This window comes from Dermochelys coriacea, chromosome 5 (assembly GCF_009764565.3).
Source record: "Dermochelys coriacea isolate rDerCor1 chromosome 5, rDerCor1.pri.v4, whole genome shotgun sequence".
Taxonomy (NCBI): domain Eukaryota; kingdom Metazoa; phylum Chordata; order Testudines; family Dermochelyidae; genus Dermochelys; species Dermochelys coriacea.
The window spans coordinates 10,725,164-10,744,179 of record NC_050072.1 but is presented as its reverse complement, the minus strand read 5'-3'; the positions used below and the strand labels follow the sequence as shown (position 1 = coordinate 10,744,179).

General features: G+C 39.8%; 1 protein-coding gene across 1 annotated transcript in view; it reads left to right on the top strand.

The window, feature by feature from the left end:
• The window catches only part of RIT2 (Ras like without CAAX 2), a 260,074-nt gene that overhangs the window by 89,180 nt on the left and 151,878 nt on the right, over window positions 1-19,016 (top strand). Inside the window, exon 3 of the mRNA XM_038402893.2 lies at window positions 17,744-17,817. Coding sequence (XP_038258821.1) covers window positions 17,744-17,817 — 74 coding nt within the window. The remainder of the gene's footprint in view (window positions 1-17,743; window positions 17,818-19,016) is intronic.

The window sequence follows — 19,016 nt, the reverse complement described above, 5'->3', positions numbered from 1 at the left end:
CATATTAATCAAAGCATTTGAGGTGTGATTATAGAATTCCCAGTCCTCTGCAATTACCAGAGAGGATCAGGAAGTGTTGCAATGGGGAGCTCAGTTAATGAGGAACATCCTGGTTTGAGAGTACTCTACTTGCAGCTGAAAGCATGGCTTCTAGTGTATATGTCCTCACGCTACAGGGTGTCAGAAGTTTGGGAATCCCTCTCTATAGGAGCAAAGGAAAGAAAAGAAAACCCTTAACAGCCAGAGTGCATTACTAGGGAAAGTGGATAATCAGACAGGAGATTTGTAAAGCAACAGCAGAAAGCAGGCAGAGCCCTGTCTCAGCAATAGCACAAATAGCTCTTTTACAAAAGTTTGATTTTGGTAATTCAGGCATCTGGACTTGCTAGATTTGTAGATTGGGGCGGGGGGGTTGTTGTTTTTTTCTTTTTTGGGGGGGGGGTGATAGGGTGGTTTATGGTTTAATGAAGAAAGCACAAAAATACCAGGTAAATGTCTTGATATTTGACATGAATGATGCTGATGATGATACCCTATGTGCTGTTCCTCTCTCTGCTGAGGAAAAGAATGAATACTCCAATGTGAAAGAGGCTTTGATGCCTCTTTGATAGGCAGACAGAATATTATACATGAAAGGGACAAATTTAACAGGAGGTGTCAAAAACAAGGGGAAACAGCTAAGATTTTTATTACTTGCAGTTCACAGGCTTACTGAACATTGCAAATATGGAGTGTTAAAAGGAGAATCAATATGAGACAGGATAGTTGTTGACATAAGACACATCAGTTTATAAGCACAGGTTTTTTTCAGTTAGACACAGATCTCATGCTAGCAAAAGCTATAGCAAAAAGTGAGAATGCTGTTTCTATGTTTTTTTGCAATGTCACTTACATGATTGCAGAACAGGGAAGATGGTATCAGAATACTGACACAGCAAAAAGGAGAAAAATACACAGGTGAAAGGAGCACTCAGACCAAATTTACAACATAAGAACAAAAAGAAAAGGAGTACTTGTGGCACCTTAGAGACTAACAAATTTATTTGAGCATAAGCTTTCGTGAGCTACAGATCACTTCATCGGATGCATCCGATGAAGTGAGCTGTAGCTCATGAAAGCTTATGCTCAAATAAATTTGTTAGTTGCTAAGGTGCCACAAGTACGCCTTTTCTTTTTGCGAATACAGACTAACACGGCTGCTACTCTGAAACCTGTCAACATAAGAACAGTGCACCACTAGACAGGTTATTTGGTCTCCCACTTAATAAGAGGGTTTGCTGGAAAAAGATGTGGAAGATGTGGCAAGACACCAAGCCACAGCTGGCCAGCAAAAGAACCAGAATGTAGGTGATGCCACAAAATGGGACATCTTGCAATAGCTTGCAGATCATCAGAGTAGTGGAAACAATCCAAAAGGGAATGGTATCTGATGACAATGAGTCAATACTTCTAGGGACTATATCCTCAATAGAACAAACACCTTGGTACACAAACATAGAGCTAAATGGTTAAAAACTTACATTTAAAACTGATAGTGGGGCAGCAACCACTGAAATTAAAAAAAACAGTTATCATCAATCCCAGAATGGAGAACTACAAAAATTTGGTATGGGGCTATAACAATATATTGGACGTTTGTGGCCATTTCTTTGGGAAACTAGAGAAAGGACTGAAAGTTCTTCATGAAATAATATATGTAATACAAGGATTGACAACTTCCCTATTCCAGTTGCCAGCAATACAAGCACTGTACCTAGTAGAGAAACTGGAATGCATTCATAACAAACAAATCAAACTACAGGAAATATCTTCAAAGGCTACAAAAACTGTCCAGGGAGTATAAAATAAAACTGGTGTCATCAGCAACTCCCTTTGCTCTCACAGCCCCATGTCACCTCCCTATACTTTTGCTAGGGAAAGTCAAAGAAGAATTTAAGAGAATGGAAGACATGGGGATCGTTTCCCAAACAGAAGAATCCTCTGATTGATATTTGGGCAGAGTTGTAGTACTAATGCCCAATGTTAAAATTCCGATTTATGTGGACCTTACACAACTTAATAAAAGCATGTGGGGGGAGAGAGAGAGAGAGAGAGAGAGAGAGAGAGAGAGAGAGAGAGAGAGAGATGCTTTCTGCCGTTGACCAGACATTACCTCAGTTATCAGAAGCTAAAGTCTTCTCAAAGTTAGATTGTACAGCAGGCTGCCTGCAAATCCCTCTTGCTAAAGGGGCTATATCATTAACTCCATTTATCACCCTAGCTGGAAGGTAGTGTTTCAAGCATCTTCCAATTGACATATCTTCAGCATCAGAACATTTACAAAAGAGAATCTCTCAGATCATGTCAGATTTGCCTGGCATCTTTGCCATGCAGATGTTATGTTGGTATATGGCAGATATAAAAATGAACATGATGAGTGATGACATGCAGTTTTGAAACACTTCCAACAAGCTGGCTCTGAATGAGAAATGTGAATTTGGAAACGAGCAGATAAAACCTGTAGGACACATAATTAGCAAACAGGGAATTCAGATAGATTCAGACAAACTGAAGTCATTACTTGCCTTACCCTAACCCAAAGAAATTTCTGCTCTAAGAAGATTTCTGGGCATGACAAATCATTTTTTTGGAAATTCTTGCCAAATTCAGCTCATCCAACAACCTTTAAGAGATCTTTTTAATGGTCATATTATGTGAATCTGGGCTATTCCACAACAAAACACATTTAATAAAATAAAAGTACTACTGACATTACCATCTGTTTTGGCACAATGTTAGGTAAACTATCCAACAGTATCAGTGGACATACCTTCATATCGTTTAGGAGCAGTGCTCTCACAGAAGCAGCCAAAAGTAGACCAGAGACCTGTAGTATTCACATCAAGAAGCTTTATAGAAACAAAGCAGCAGTATGGTCAAATGGAAGAGAAAGATCTAGCTATCATTTGGGTTTGTGAATGGCTCAGTTTGGGTTGAATTTCAACATTGTAACAGGGGCATTGCTAGATTCCAAACCACTGGATGGCCTTCTACCTATGAGTAAAAGATTTAGATTGATGTGGTTTTCTTTTGACATTGAACACATATGAGGGACAGCACTCATAGCAGCACACGCTCTATCTTGAGCCCCATTTAAGTAGACACTAACAGATGAAGATAGATTTTATGGCAGCAATTCCCAGAATCTGCCGGCCAACTTCAGCAAATTAGAGAACAACAAAAGGATAAGACTTGCCAGAAACTGACTCAACTCTGCCAAAGAGGGTGGGGTTGAAGGAGGCAACCTTCAAGAGCCCTACTAACATGTTGGCAGGACCAAAATGACCTTCATATGTCTGATGGCCTGCTTCTGAAAGGATGGTACATTCTTATCCCAATGACACTTCAGAAAGAGATTATCTGCAAAATCCATGAGGAGACACCAAGGTATAAATAAGTCCAGGGCATAAGCAGAACAATCCATACTATGGCCCTGTCTGAGTAGGCAAATTTAAACTTTAATAGAAGGCTGAAAAATATGTAACAAGGGGAAAAATTCACCAGAGCCATTATTCTCTGCAAAGTTACCTGACAGACTTTGGAAGCAGGTAGCCACAGATTTATTTTTTTCTGGAAAGGACACACATACATTATTGCAACTGATTACTTCTTCAGATATATTGACTTGACTATACTTTGTGACAGGGTTAGGCCAGATGGCTACAGGAGAGCAATAGAAGGCAGATATATTAGCCCCAGGTTAAGTAGGTGCCTTTTCCCTGAATAAGGTAACAGAGAAGGTTCCAGAACAATCAGAAACCTTCTGGAGACAATTAAGACAGACAGGCTGATTAGAACACCTGCAGCCAATCAAGAAGCTGCTAGAATCAATTAAGGCAGACTAATCAGGGCACCTGGGTTTAAAAAGGAGCTCACTTCAGTTTGTGGTGCGTGTGTGAGGAGCTGGGAGCAAGAGGTACTAGGAGCTGAGAGTGAGAACGCGGACTGTTGGAGGACTAAGGAGTACAAACATTATCAGACACCAGGAGGAAGGTCCTATGGTGAGGATAAAGAAGGAGTTGGGAGGAGGCCAGGGGAAGTAGCCCAGGGAGTTGTAGCTGTCACACAGCTGTTCCAGGAGGCACTCTAGACAGCTACATTCCACAGGGCCCTGGGCTGGAACCCGGAGTAGAGGGCGGGCCCGGGTTCCCCCCAAACCTCCCAACTCCTGCTCAGACACAGGAGGAGTTGACCTGGACTGTGGGTTCACGAAAATGGCCAAACTGAGGGCTGCCGTGAAGCTCCAAGGCGAGCAAATCCGCCAATAAGTGCAAGACCCACCAAAGTAGAACAGGAACTTTGTCACAACTTACACAGATTTCATCAGCACAGATCATCCAGAAACTAAAGTCAATACTTGTGAGTTCCTGAAGTCCTCATATTTGATAATGAGCCTTAGTTTACTTCTGAAACTTTTCTAGCATTTGCGCAGGACTTTGATTTTCAACATGATACTGATAGTCTGTATTACTGAGAAAGCGGTGCAGACTTTAAAAAGACATCTGCAAAAATCAGTGGACCCATATACAGCACCTCCTGGTTTATCTGTCAACACTACTCATGTCTGGACTATCTTCAGCAGAACTTCTGATGTGAAGATGATGGCGGAAACCTTTACCTGTGACACTGATCCACCTTAAACCTCAGGCTGAGGGATCTGATCTGAAGGCTTTTTGAAAATGGGATGCTGAATTGAAAATTTGGTAGCAACAAGATGTTTGGCACGGAACAAAAATACCACCTGAACAAAAAGCTCTACTCTGGAGGAATTGGGTTCATCTTCAGGGTTCCCAGCACAGCTAAGAGAGTATCTGGAACCTGCTAGTACTCTGTCAGGAATTGAGCTCCCCTCTGCAAGGAAATCCATGCACAAACCCAGCAGAAATGAAAAAAATAGTCTGGAAGACTGATCTGATTCCCTCAAAGACTTGATCCTTGGAATACGACTCAGGATTATTTAAATATAATTGATAAAGAGAGGCAGTAGTATAATTTAAAGGAATTTGAAGTTTATTTTGAATTGTTGTGTGTGTATATACTTTGGTTTATAACTTGTTTTAATTTTATTATAAAGGAAGGGAAATGTGGGGACGTTATAAAGTTCTTGGTCCTTCACAGTTACCTGAGAGAACCCCAGGGTATTCTTCAGCAGGGAGCTCAATAAATGTAGGAACTTCCTATTTAGGGAATATTCTATGTGCTACTAAAAGCATTGCTCTTTGTATTTATGTCTTCACACTACAGCATTAATAATGACCATTTATTTCAAGCTGGCCACAAGCTTTCCAGTTTAAAATTTCCAGACAGAAACATTTTATTTTGTAAGAGAGTAGGGGAAAAGTCTTGCACTGCTGGAGAGACCATATGCGGGCAAAATTTCAGCAGTTAGCACTTGGAGAAAATGAAGTGATTTCTGCTGTATATTTAATATTTAATTATATTCAATAATGGAAACAATTTCCAAGCAGCAGTAGATGTGATCATTTTCTGGAACAAATGGATAAGGGCAATTTATACTCTGTGCAATCCTTGGCAATATCACAGAGAGTTAATGTAGTAGAGTGGTGGGAAGGGAAGCATGACATAGTGTGACAAAATGGACACCCTCCAAGATGCTCATTAGACATGTGACTAATCTCAAAATGAATACATAATGCAAATGAGATGTGAAAGCAGCTTCCTGTTTTCAGGAGATATCACTGTATGACATTGTGTCAAATAAGTGGCACAAGGCGTTGAGAGCATTAGGGCTGTGTCAATATCACATTTTGATTGAAATGGGGGTAGGGAGGGAGACATTTCAGTGACAAATGCAAATTTCCATAAGATTTACAAAAGTTAAAATGCGATTCACTAATGCATTAAAAAAAACCTAAATGGTCTTTAACAAGGCCATGGAAATACTTGGGTGGGCTTGCAAAAGAGGACGAATATGTGCCTCAAAATATTTTAAGTTTATATAAATACCAAAAATATACCTGCTTATTGGTGAATGCCTTCTTTTCTTCATGGCCCACAGTGGTGTTGTGGGGGACAAGGCTGACAATCCCACTGTTTATGATAGAATTAAAGAAGCCAAAGATAGAACAAGCCTATTGGATAATGAAACCCATCACTTTGCCACTTCAGGATCATTCAGATTCTTACACTATTAGAAATCTGTCTGGTAAACTCAGTTAATAGTGAAATATCTGGTACTTCCTGGTCTAAAACACTGTTTGGTTACTTATGTTCCATCTCTGGGGATGTGATTAATAAAGATTTGTATCCCTTAATCCCATCATCATTTTCTTATAAATTATAAACTATTGGTGATGGGTTGAACCAGATTTCATGCATTAAAAATTGACTTGAACTCAACCTCTTTTGTTTCTTTCTTTTGTAAGATTAGCTTCGTCTGGGATTGGAAAAGAAAGCACCAAAATACTAATCTGGAAGGACTAGAAATCTTGTCGGAAAGACTGCTTAAAAGAGCCTGATTGTAGATCTGTCTCTCTATCTAGCTAAAATATACCTATACTAGAAATGCAACAGTGGTATAGCTGCAGCACTGCAGATGCGCTGCTGTAGTGTAGCTACTTACTACAGCAATGAAAGGGGATCCTCCATCAGAGCAGTAAAGCCACCTTTCCGAGAGGCAGTAGCTAGATTGACAGAGGAATTAATCATTGACCTAGTTGTGTCTACACTGGGGCTTTGGTTGGCTTAACTATGTCAAACAAAATATGATTTTTTTCACAGCCCTGAGAGATGTAGTAAAGAAAACCTAATTTGTAGTGTAGACTAACCCTAAATCATCTATGTTCTATACCATGTCATCATATAGGCTGAATGCTTCTGAGGTATGGAAAAGCTTCTGAGTTTTTTGGGTGCTCATCTGAACTAAACTTGTGTTTTTATTTATTATTATTATTAATAATACTTTTATTATTATGAATTATTAATTATTTATTTCATCTCTATATCTAGAGTTTCTAGGTATTTCTATGGAGCTAGTCACCATAGTGTCTCAGCACCTTTACAAGTACTTCCATTTCTACTTTTAAGCATGGGGGAGTTCTTCAGATATAGCAAGGATCATCCCTAAATCTTCATCCAAATATCAACTCAAAATTAACTGGTTTCAGAGTAGCAGCCGTGTTAGTCTGTATTCGCAAAAAGAAAATGAGTACTTGTGGCACCTTAGCGACAAACAAATTTATTTGAGCATAAGCTTTCGTGAGCTACAGCTCACTTTATCTGATGCATTCGGTGGAAAAAAATTAACCTTTTTTTTTTTTTACCTTGAAGAAGCAAACAACTTTTTTTTCTTCATATGTCTTTGCATTTCGGACTACCAGTCAGAAGTCATAGTGCTGAAAGGCTGTTCTACCGCATCCTAGAGGAATTGTGCCCTAGTGGATAGTGTGCTGAACTGGTATTTAGCAAATCTGAGTTCTTGTCTTGGCTCTACTGCTGGTTGATTTTGAGCAAGTGGCTTTGCATTTTGGTGTTTCAGTTTCTATAGCTGTAAACTTGATACAATGATACTAACCTCCTTTGTAAAATGCTTTGAAGTCTACTGATGGAAAGTGATATATAGGAGCTCATTGTTGTTATTGCCCAAGCAAGTGAGACACTACACTCAACTTAATGGCACTTCTCTGTTTGTCTGTTAGTATTGTTATTTCTGGCCTGAGTTGAAGTAAGAATTAACAGAGAAGCCATGGAAGACAGAGATTGGAAACACCTAGTAGATGATCCAGTCTATCTCCTTGCAGCCAATGTGGGAGCATGCCCGACAGTGGATTTGCCCATGTTTTATTCAGTGTAGTTTTAAAAGTCCCTGGAAATAGACCTCCCATCACTTCGATTGGAAAGGATGTTCTCACATGGTTTCCAGCCCATCTTTCAAGGGTAGATTAAGACAAATTGGATCCAGATCCATCAAAATTCCAGCCTCTCCAACCTGGTCAAACACTTCCTCCAACTTTGGTGCCACTCCTTCCCAAGCTGGGTTCTTCTTCCTTTTCTCCCCTAGGTGGGTTTTCTCTTTTCCCAATCAAGAGCCATCCATCTTCCTGCTAAATGAGGGAGTATAGCCACATTCTGAATGTGTTCTGCTGCTTGCTTTAAATATGTGCTCAACTGCTCTGCCAACAAGCGTGGCTCAGAAGACTCCCGGGATTTTGACTCACTCCACCCCAGTTAATTTTTCAGACCTAGGAGGTCTGCAGGCTTCTTACTCAATCAGTTTTATTAGATCACATGTGACATATGTCTCTTGCATATGCAAAAACGTGCACAATCTAAAACAATCTATATAATTTTCATATAATACATTAAAACATCAATCAGAACTTAATAAAAACTCTCTTCTGCACAATGCTAAAAGGACAAAAATTGCCGCCTATGTGATTACTGCTTGAGATTGAGAAAATACCAAAAAAACCATTAATCTCTTGAGATGGTAATAAAGATTCTTTTTGATACAAAAGAGGTAAAATTCAGTGTGCTGTCAGAAGCTGGAAAATTCTACAGTCCAAAAGATGAGTTAGATCTTACAGTTCTCCAGATTTACATGAAAATGTGAAGGAACTTTTCATAGAATCATAGAATCAAAGAATATCAGGGTTGGAAGGGACCCCAGAAGGTCATCTAGTCCAAACCCCCTGCTCAAAGCAGGACCAAGTCCCAATTAAATCATCCTAGCCAGGGCTTTGTCAAGCCTGACCTTAAAAACCTCTAAGGAAGGAGATTCTACCACCTCCCTAGGTAACGCATTCCAGTGTTTCACCACCCTCTTAGTGAAAAAGTTTTTCCTAATATCCAATCTAAACCTCCCCCATTGCAACTTGAGACCATTACTCCTCGTTCTGTCATCTGCTACCATTGAGAACAGTCTAGAGCCATCCTCTTTGAAACCCCCTTTCAGGTAGTTGAAAGCAGCTATCAAATCCCCCCTTATTCTTCTCTTCTGCAGACTAAACAATCCCAGCTCCCTCAGCCTCTCCTCATAAGTCATGTGCTCTAGACCCCTAATCATTTTTGTTGCCCTTCGCTGTACTCTTTCCAATTTATCCACATCCTTCTTGTAGTGTGGGGCCCAAAACTGGACACAGTACTCCAGATGAGGCCTCACCAGTGTCGAATAGAGGGGAACGATCACGTCCCTTGATCTGCTCGCTATGCCCCTACTTATACATCCCAAAATGCCATTGGCCTTCTTGGCAACAAGGGCACACTGCTGACTCATATCCAGCTTCTCGTCCACTGTCACCCCTAGGTCCTTTTCCGCAGAACTGCTGCCGAGCCATTCGGTCCCTAGTCTGTAGCGGTGCATTGGATTCTTCCATCCTAAGTGCAGGACCCTGCACTTATCCTTATTGAACCTCATTAGATTTCTTTTGGCCCAATCTTCCAATTTGTCTAGGTCCTTCTGTATCCTATCCCTCCCCTCCAACGTATCTACCACTCCTCCCAGTTTAGTATCATCCGCAAATTTGCTGAGAGTGCAATCCACACCATCCTCCAGATCATTTATGAAGATATTGAACAAAACGGGCCCCAGGACCGACCCCTGGGGCACTCCACTTGACACCGGCTGCCAACTAGACATGGAGCCATTGATCACTACCCGTTGAGCCCGACAATCTAGCCAGCTTTCTACCCACCTTATAGTGCATTCATCCAGCCTATACTTCCTTAACTTGCTGACAAGAATGCTGTGGGAGACCGTGTCAAAAGCTTTGCTAAAGTCAAGAAACAATACATCCACTGCTTTCCCTTCATCCACAGAACCAGTAATCTCATCATAAAAGGCAATTAGATTAGTCAGGCATGACCTTCCCTTGGTGAATCCATGCTGACTGTTCCTGATCACTTTCCTCTCCTCTAAGTGCTTCAGGATTGATTCTTTGAGGACCTGCTCCATGATTTTTCCAGGGACTGAGGTGAGGCTGACCGGCCTGTAGTTCCCAGGATCCTCCTTCTTCCCTTTTTTAAAGATGGGCACTACATTAGCCTTTTTCCAGTCATCCGGGACTTCCCCCGTTCGCCACGAGTTTTCAAAGATAATGGCCAAGGGCTCTGCAATCACAGCCGCCAATTCCCTCAGCACTCTCGGATGCAATTCGTCCGGCCCCATGGACTTGTGCACGTCCAGCTTTTCTAAATAGTCCCTAACCACCTCTATCTCTACAGAGGAAGATTTCAATATCTACGTTTAAGGTGAGAAGTTTCCATGGAAATCCATGGAAATCCATGTCTCCATTGTTTGAGTCCTAATTAGAGCTGGGCAGCAAAACCTAGTGTTTCCGCTTTCCAAGGATTCCTGTGAATGTTGCCACTGGCATCCAATCCCATTCTGACTCTGAACATTAAGGCACAATGCCTGCAGCCTCAGAATGAAATGGTGGAATGCTGCATATATCTCAGAAACCAGCCCAGGTTTCTTGGGGACTAGAGCCAGTATCAATCAATCTATCATCCCAAACTTTGGGACGTTCCGATCTGAATCAGGAAATTTATGTCTTAAGTCTGTTTCTAGTCCTGAGCTCTTTGTAGTAGATGTTGGACATTTCTCCATATTGCACTACATATGTGGCATTTATCATATCTAAAAGCATATCTGTTGGGAGTGTAGAGTGGGAAACTGAGTCAACACATCCACCCAATTTCTGCTTTATCAATTTTGCTTTTATTTAATACAATTTCAGACAGAATTATTGTCCAGACGTCATAAGTGACATGCTTTTATGCCAATAAGTAATAACAGACAAGATGGAATAGCTAAATGAGCCCAAATTACCTCATTCTGGAGCACTGTGAAGTCCTTCCTTCTTCCATGATGGTTGTCACCTCCCCTGATCTCCTGGTCAGATCCTTCTGTCCCATTCTTCAGTTTCTGATCCAGTGTTTCTCCAGTTTGGGGCCCATTTTTACATGTATTCTTACACATTTTCACATTCTCCATTATCTAATTTTCCTCCAATCAGCATTCAACACATTATCTAATGAATTTTACATAAGCCATACATTATGCATGTGCAAGCACTAATCATCTATCGCCTACAATTTTCCTGCTGAATTTATAGTTTTTGTGTCATGTTGCCCTCGGTCACCCAGTTTCTAAATTCCCAGAACAAGGAAATTTTGGTTTATCTTTACATGTTTGTATCTCTTACTTACATCTTCCAGCACAACAGGTTACTTATCTTGCCAACAATATCATTTTAAACAAATCAGCCAATTATATCAAAGAGATATTAACAAAAATACACTCATGTCAGGTAAAGCTTTGGCCTGTGTGTTACCTTATCTATATTTCCTCAATATCCATAATTACAATTTATTAAAAACATACCTAACAAAGCTTTTAATCTTATCACTAGCAACCCTTCATTTTAATTTTAATTAAAATTAATTTAATTTTAATTAATAATAATAGATCAGTATGTGTTTTCATAAGTATATTTCCTCCTGCTTAATCTATTAGAAGCGGCATTTTAGAAAGCACGCTGTGGTTCTTTAATGTCAACATTTCTTATCCTCTGCAAACACTAATTTGTCAGGGGATTTTTTATTTTACTCAAAGTACAAAAACTTTCTACTTTTGTATAGCTAATGTTATCAATATTTTTCCTGTTACAAAATTTTAAGTGTTCTGGTTTTTAGGCCTTGGTTTTTAGTTAGTTTTAATGATATCCCAACAATATTCATTCAAACACCCTCAGAAACCTAAACAGCTTTGATTACTTATTTGTATTGTTGTAACACCTAGGAGTTCTAATCATGGACCAGGGACCCATGTGCTAGGTGCTATATAAAAACAGAATGTAGTACTCAATTTGGATTTCTGGCAGTCTTGAGCTAACATTCTTGACCTCAGTCATCTGAAAAAGAAGCTGTTACATTGGATTGCATGTCCAACACTATATTTTATCTCCCTCTCACTGTCTATCTATCCCCTATTCATGACCATGGTGCCTTCAAACATTTCCCATCACACACAGTTTGCTTCATTTTTCATTTGGGTCACTTTCAGAATTTCTGGTGCTTTTGCTAGTTGTGAGCGCAAAGCGAATGGGTTCTTCTTTTCTGATTTGCTTAGTAATATATTGCCTGATAGCAAGTGCAGAATGGGAGAAAACAGTCCTCAAATCAAAATACTTCTATTGGGTGATGGCTCAACCCCATCACCATTAATGATGTTTCTTTTTATGACTACAGAAAATCAACACCCGAGCAGAAGCTAAGTAGCACCCATCTCGGCTGACTTTCAGCAAAGAAAGAAACAAAGTAATACACCTAGAAGCAGGTGTTGAGGGAGAAAGATAGTTTTGTGTGTACCTACAGACAACACTGAGATAGAAAGTGTGCCAGGCAATATATCCTAGAACTGGGAAGGCACTCAATTGCATTTGGGGCCATTGAGCAAATTAATGAGTAAGTTACCTATCTACAAATCAATCAGGCTCCTTCAGCAGGTGTGTGTTATCAGTCTTGCTCTGCAGTACAGAGAGCTGAGCCATTAGGCAGCCCAACAAGAGGGAGAAGCTTAATATAAGAGCAGATGCTTAAGAAGGATACATAATGACTTTAAAGGGGGAACATTGTGGTTAGCTGAGAAACAAAACAGAGTGACCTGTTAGGAGAAAATAAGCCTTTAGCTTTTATTACTGACTAAGATTGACCATGGAACTCAGCTAGGGGAGTAGACTTCATGGCAGTTGGAACATCGGTGAAGTTAAACAAAGGAATTGAAAACTGAGATAGTAGTAGTTTGGGAATCAACTAGTTGTCCAGTGGATAGAATGCTGAGTCTCAGTAGATCCAGGTGCAATCCACCACAGACTTCCTGTGTGACGTTGAGCAAATCCATTTACAATATGCCCTTACGACTAGCAAAAACACTTGCAACTACGCTTTATTTTCCCTAACACCATTCTAGTCTTCCCAGTGCCTACACTGCATTCTGTTTATCAGACTAAGACTGGAAATGTAGTATTGACTGCATTGAATGCAAGAGTACTTTTCAACTTGTGTTTTATTGAAAAGCCAAGCTACCAGAGATACAGAAAGGGCCTGTCTAGTTATGGCAAAGATAGATTCAGCATGTGAGGTCTGGGGTACCAGAAGGTTGTGATGATCTTGTGTCTATTCCACAAGCAATCAGCAACCAGAATATATTAAACCAGGTGTTTAATATATTCTCTAATGATCCGTGAAAGGGAGTTAACAGTGAAGTGGCCGAATTTCAGATGACACAAAATTATTAAAGGTAAAGACTAAGTAGAAGAATCTAACAAAGCTAGGTGAATGGGCAGAAGTAATTCAATGCTGAGAATTTTTAAATAACAAACAATGGAAGGAATAATCTGAACTACTCATACACACCGGGATGATATATATATATACTAATATGTGTTACTAGACAGTATTGGAGACTGGATACCTGAATAGATGGACTATTGGATGGATCAGCATGGTCATTCCTATTTTCCTATGTTGCTACCCTATTGTTGAAGGATATTCCTGTCTACACAAGTTCTTAACAAAAATAAACAAACAAGGCAAAGGCAATGAAAGTAGGCAATTCCACTCTAGCCAAGCTTAGTTTATCACTGAGCACACATCTTTGTGTGCTTACATATCTGTGTGAGTATGATTATATACAAGGTAGCTGTAGAACTTTACAAGTCCTGCAGAATTTTCTGACTGATTTCTAAGGATATAGATACCTTATCTCATCATAAGTTGATTTACATCCATTGACTGTTATGGGTGTTGGAGCCTCATACCAGATGTCTATCTTACTTGAATAGTCCTTACTCTTACTGGAGGTCTTACTGGAGAAAATGTGACTACTCATGACAGGACGGGGTTTAGAATCGGGCCCTATGTGTGTAAGAATCCAGGAACCAAGATGAGAGTGTAGGAGATAATATATGCACATCAAGAGCGGGTCACCTATACTCCTTTTGGCACACAATGAGAGCAAAAAGATGCAGACCCGCAGAGTCTGACTGACTGAGCTCAACATCCTTCTGCTCATTTGGCACCCAACTAGCAAAATAAAACACATTTTGGCTTGGGTATACAAGGGAGTAACTGTTTGTTTGTAAGTGTATGTGATCGATAGTGTGGAAGATAGAGAGGAAAGGGGGAAATTTGATGGCAGCATTAGCTATTGCAGGAACAAGGCAGGTCACCTAGATTTCAGGAAATAGAACATGGCTTTATGATGCAGATGAAAAGTCCACTCCAAATTTCCTTTAGGTTGTAGCCCATCCAAGTCAATTTGCCATAAAGAGGTTGCCTGCTTGCAGCAGAAGAAGCTGTCTGTTAAAAAAAATTATGAACCCAGGTTAGCTGGTGCTAAGATAATAATTTATGGAAGTTCCAATCTGTGGTGTCAAGACAGCAAAGTATGTTAAACTCATTTCAGAAAGTGTTTTCTCTCTTCTGAAATGAGAGAACAATGGAAGGAAGAATAAGTTAATAATAAAAATAATTAATTATAGTCATTACAATAGGGACAGTTGGAATGTTTTTCCCCCCAGAGAAAATTTTGAATGTTCATCAAAAATCTTGAAACCTCCTCTCCCCCACTCAAAAAAAAATTCAGCTTAAAATTTTCGGTGGTGTGGCTTTTGGTTTTCCAATGAAAAAATCATCCCCTACCCCCAAGGAATGTGGATACTTTCTGTGAAAACTTTTGTTTAGTTGAAAACCCAGGTTTTTGTCCAAAAAAAGTACAGAAAATTTTCAACTAGCCGTAACAATATTTCTACTCTTATTTAGATTGTGATGGTTTAGATATTGCTACCACTGATTGGCTCATTACACCTACAAACTTTGTATGCAGATGGTCTATATTTGAATTACTGTGAGCCATGCCCCCCAACGCTGGCCCAGTTCACACTGTCATATGTTTGTTTCACCCATCTACTGCTTTTTGTCTTAAACTAGATCAGATCCATGCACAGAGATTCATTGAAGCCAAACACTTGGACACTGTTGAGAGCAGCTCAAACCTCTGCTCAGTGCACAGTGTAGTTCACAAAAATACAATGAAAATGGTAGGATGTATAAATAAGTATGAAATAAAACAGAAAGTTGTGGAATGCCATTGGCTCACAGTGTGATTTCAGGCAAGTAATGGAACTTCTTGTGCCTCCATTTTCCCAGTGGATGATTGTGATCAGAATGCTCACTCATCTTTGCAAAGTACATTGAGACCTATGGATTAAAAGCACTGAATAAATGAGAATAATGCATTGGTTTTCACATTCAGTGTGACCTTCTTGAGGCACAGGGGCCGTGAGCATAGCCTCTGATTGTATTGCTCCAGATTTACACAGGAGGAACCCTGTTGATTCCAGTGGAATTACACTGGAATCCAATTGGAGTAACACAGTAGATTATCAGAACTTTATTTATTTATTTATTTACATTGGAAGCTGAGATTCTCCTTCACGGAAGCTTATGAGTGGGTCTGTTAGCAAGAGGCTCTTACCAGCTCATCTCTGTTACCAAGTGTTTTGGCTCTTGCCTGATTTCTGCCTACATTTTGTTTTCAGTTACAACAGTGCCCATTGGAAGTAATTGCACTGAAGTCAGGAGACTTTGAATTTACACTGGTCCAAGTGAGAGTAGAAATTGGACCGCAAGATGTAGGCTGAAGACAGTGAAGCAACAGAGCCAGGAATGGAGTTGTGAGGATGACACGCATTACATAGATACAGATACAATGTATTTTAAATAATTATTTTTAAATATTCACAATTAAACTTACATTGTGGAAATAAATCATTTTGTATTAATTTTTGCTTGGACAGATAGCAGTGGCACTGCATGCAACCTCCTTCACACTTGGATAGGGTAGTTAAATTTTTTTGCAATTTCATGCACTGTGTATTATCCAGCCTACGAATTGAGGAACAACATCCAATGGAAAGATATCCATTGATGCATTGCACATTGGATTGGATGATAAGCCCCAATAAGGCATGGTGCTTAATCACATACTCAACTTCAAACATGTGAGTAATTCTGTTGCCAATGGGAATATTTATTTGCTTAAAGTCAGGCATGTGTGTCAATAGTTTGCTAAATTGGGGCCTGAAAGAAGACATAATAGTGTGAGATCATGTCATTAAAGATTGTGGGAATGCCTCCACAGCAAAACCTGTGCTCAGGCTAGGCTACCTGAGTCAGCTTGAACTCATCTAGCACAGGTACCAATAACAGTGAAGACAGTGAAGTGTGGGTTTCAGCATAAGTCAGGAACGGACCCTAGGTGCACATTTTACTCACTAGCCCACTCTGGAATCCATGCTATGCTGTGCTGTTCACTACTGTTTATTAACCACACTAGTTGGACTGAAGATAGCTCAGGTAGGCTAGTCTGAGCACAGCTTCTGCTGCGTAGACATACCCTAAATGCTAATGCATGCATAGAAGGGGCAGAGTTAAGGTTGTGAAAGCAACATTTATTTTGGCAATTCTTCATTTGTGCATGCTTTATTCTACAGCCCTACTGTTCTTTTAATGTTTTTTTGTATAAGCTAATATGATATTGTGTGTAACTGAGGAGTTCAACATCGCTAAGAAATGAGTTTGAATGTACTATTTATATTTCCTGCTACCCACAATGTAATGCCATTAAGGAAACAGTCCTGAAAATTCTCTGTCCCTGGGACTCTCATCAATTTCAGCTGGAGTTCTGATTGTAGAGGGCTTGCACCCTCAAGCCATAAGACACTGCTGACCATATGCTAATGCTGATTAATGACACTTTTCAGGTGCATTGGAATCACTTCTCTTCACCTCATGCCTCGCTGCACAGCCAAGGTACACCATCAATCAGCATAACCACACAGTCTGCCATTCATTATCGTTTAATTAAACAGCACAGATAATTTCTGCAATTATTTCCAATATAAATATTGTCCGATGCCTCGGCTCTATTAGGTCTTATCAGGGGAATATAAACAACGAGAGAGGAATGAAATATACATTTGAGCAAAACAACATACACAAATATTAGTTAGCCCTTTAAAAATATCTTTAGCTTGACGAACCAAGGGTGAATAGACTGGTCCACCAAGCACAGTGGTTCAGGGTGAGAATACTGAAATGATTTATTAAAAAAAATCCATTTACTTACCTCACAGGGATGTTGTGAGGCGTGATTAATTAATGTCTACCGAGGGGCTGATCCAAAGTTCAGTGAAGCCAATAAATGTCTTCCCCACTAATTCCAATGGTCTTTTGTTCAGGGCTTTGAGGTATCTGGATGAAAGCCACTATGAAAGTGTATAGTATATTCCTATTAGGTGAAATTCACACTTGGGCAGAGAGCCAGAAGAAGACCTTGGCATCAGTGGGGATTAAGTAGTACGTTGGCTTTGTGCAAGCTTTCTGCATGGATTGAATTTCACTCATTCGGTGTATTGGGAAATCGTAATAAAAATGGATGGCTCGTTTCTCCTTTTTGAAGTTCCTTAGAAGCCCTAACTTTGGACTTATGGTGGGATTTTTAAAAGGACTCAGCATTGGCTTAGCTCTTCTGCCATTGAAATCAATGGGAAAACACCTGCTGCCTTCAGTGGGAGGCGACAGGAGTCTGCATTGACGCCTTTTGAAAATCTCACTCTAAGGCTGCAAATTTGTTTCCTTTTCTATTTGCTGAGTGCCCCTACTGCCTTGTGTTTTTCAGAGGATGCTTATAAAACTCAAGTACGAATAGATGACGAACCGGCTTACTTGGACATTCTAGACACTGCTGGACAGGTGAGTAGTTTCTTAATGTATACTTTTGTAACAGAGGTAAAAGCAAAGACCTTGACCTCCAATATATGAGTCACAAGGATGGAGACAAGCTTCACTATTCAGGCACGAAAGGAACAGTGTTGACATGTGTGAATTAGTATAAAAGAGATCAAGGGGAGCATCAGAAATATAATGTGACTTAGTTACCTGACCAGTAGAGATAGGCAACATTAGAGCAAATGATTACTACAATAAAGTTTTTTCACATACACACATGGAGAATGCGTTGTAATAAAGACATGCATAAATGTTGCTGCGCATTTGATCTTAATGTTTCTGATGTCTCGAGTCAATAATACCAGTCATTTGGTTCTCTCCCCCCAAATTCTCATGTTCCTAGTAAGCAAAACTCTGTCATGTTTTTTAGCTAGGACAAGGCAGTAGGAAAATCTGAAAGTGCCATTTTTTATGATTTCTTATGAATAAAGATATTGATTTTGATATAATTGCTGCAGAGATATAAGGCAAACATAACAATTAAAAGAGGGATTTTTCTAAAGTACATAGTGTCCCCCTAACACAGTCCCAGTGAAGTGGCTGGACCAACACTGAGTACTTCTGAAGTTCCCACCCTAAATGTCAAGCTTCACCAGCCACTGTGATTTCCAAGAGATGAGGTACAAAATCCTCAAAAGATGGCCCAGCAACCCACATTTCTGCATGTATCTCACAACTTTCTGACTTGTAGTGATTCAAGGAGCGTGGTCTGGTAGATGGAGCATCGTACTAGGAATCAGGACACAAATGTTCTTCTGTTGCACTGTAGTGTATGGAGAAGCCACAGCTCCATTTCCCTGTCCATTAAAAAAAACAGTATAAAACATACACAGACTTGTGGAGTTTTTTAAAAGTGTTTAGAGCTATCACTGAGTCAGAGGGCCAGATTCTCAGCTTGTATGAATCTGCGCAGCTCCGTTGACTTCATTGACTATCCTGACTTATACCAGCTGAAGATTTGACCCAAAATTTTAGCTTTGTTTGTTTTAATGCATTATATGTGGTTGAGTTAGTATTACTTTAAAAGAGCATAACTCAATGTCCACCATGTCTACTGAGCTACAGTGACAGAAGCAGGCTGTTGCATCCGAATTATTATTTTAAAAGAGGCTAAAAGGAGGACATTTCTCTTTTTTAAATATTCTCTATAATAATTTATGATA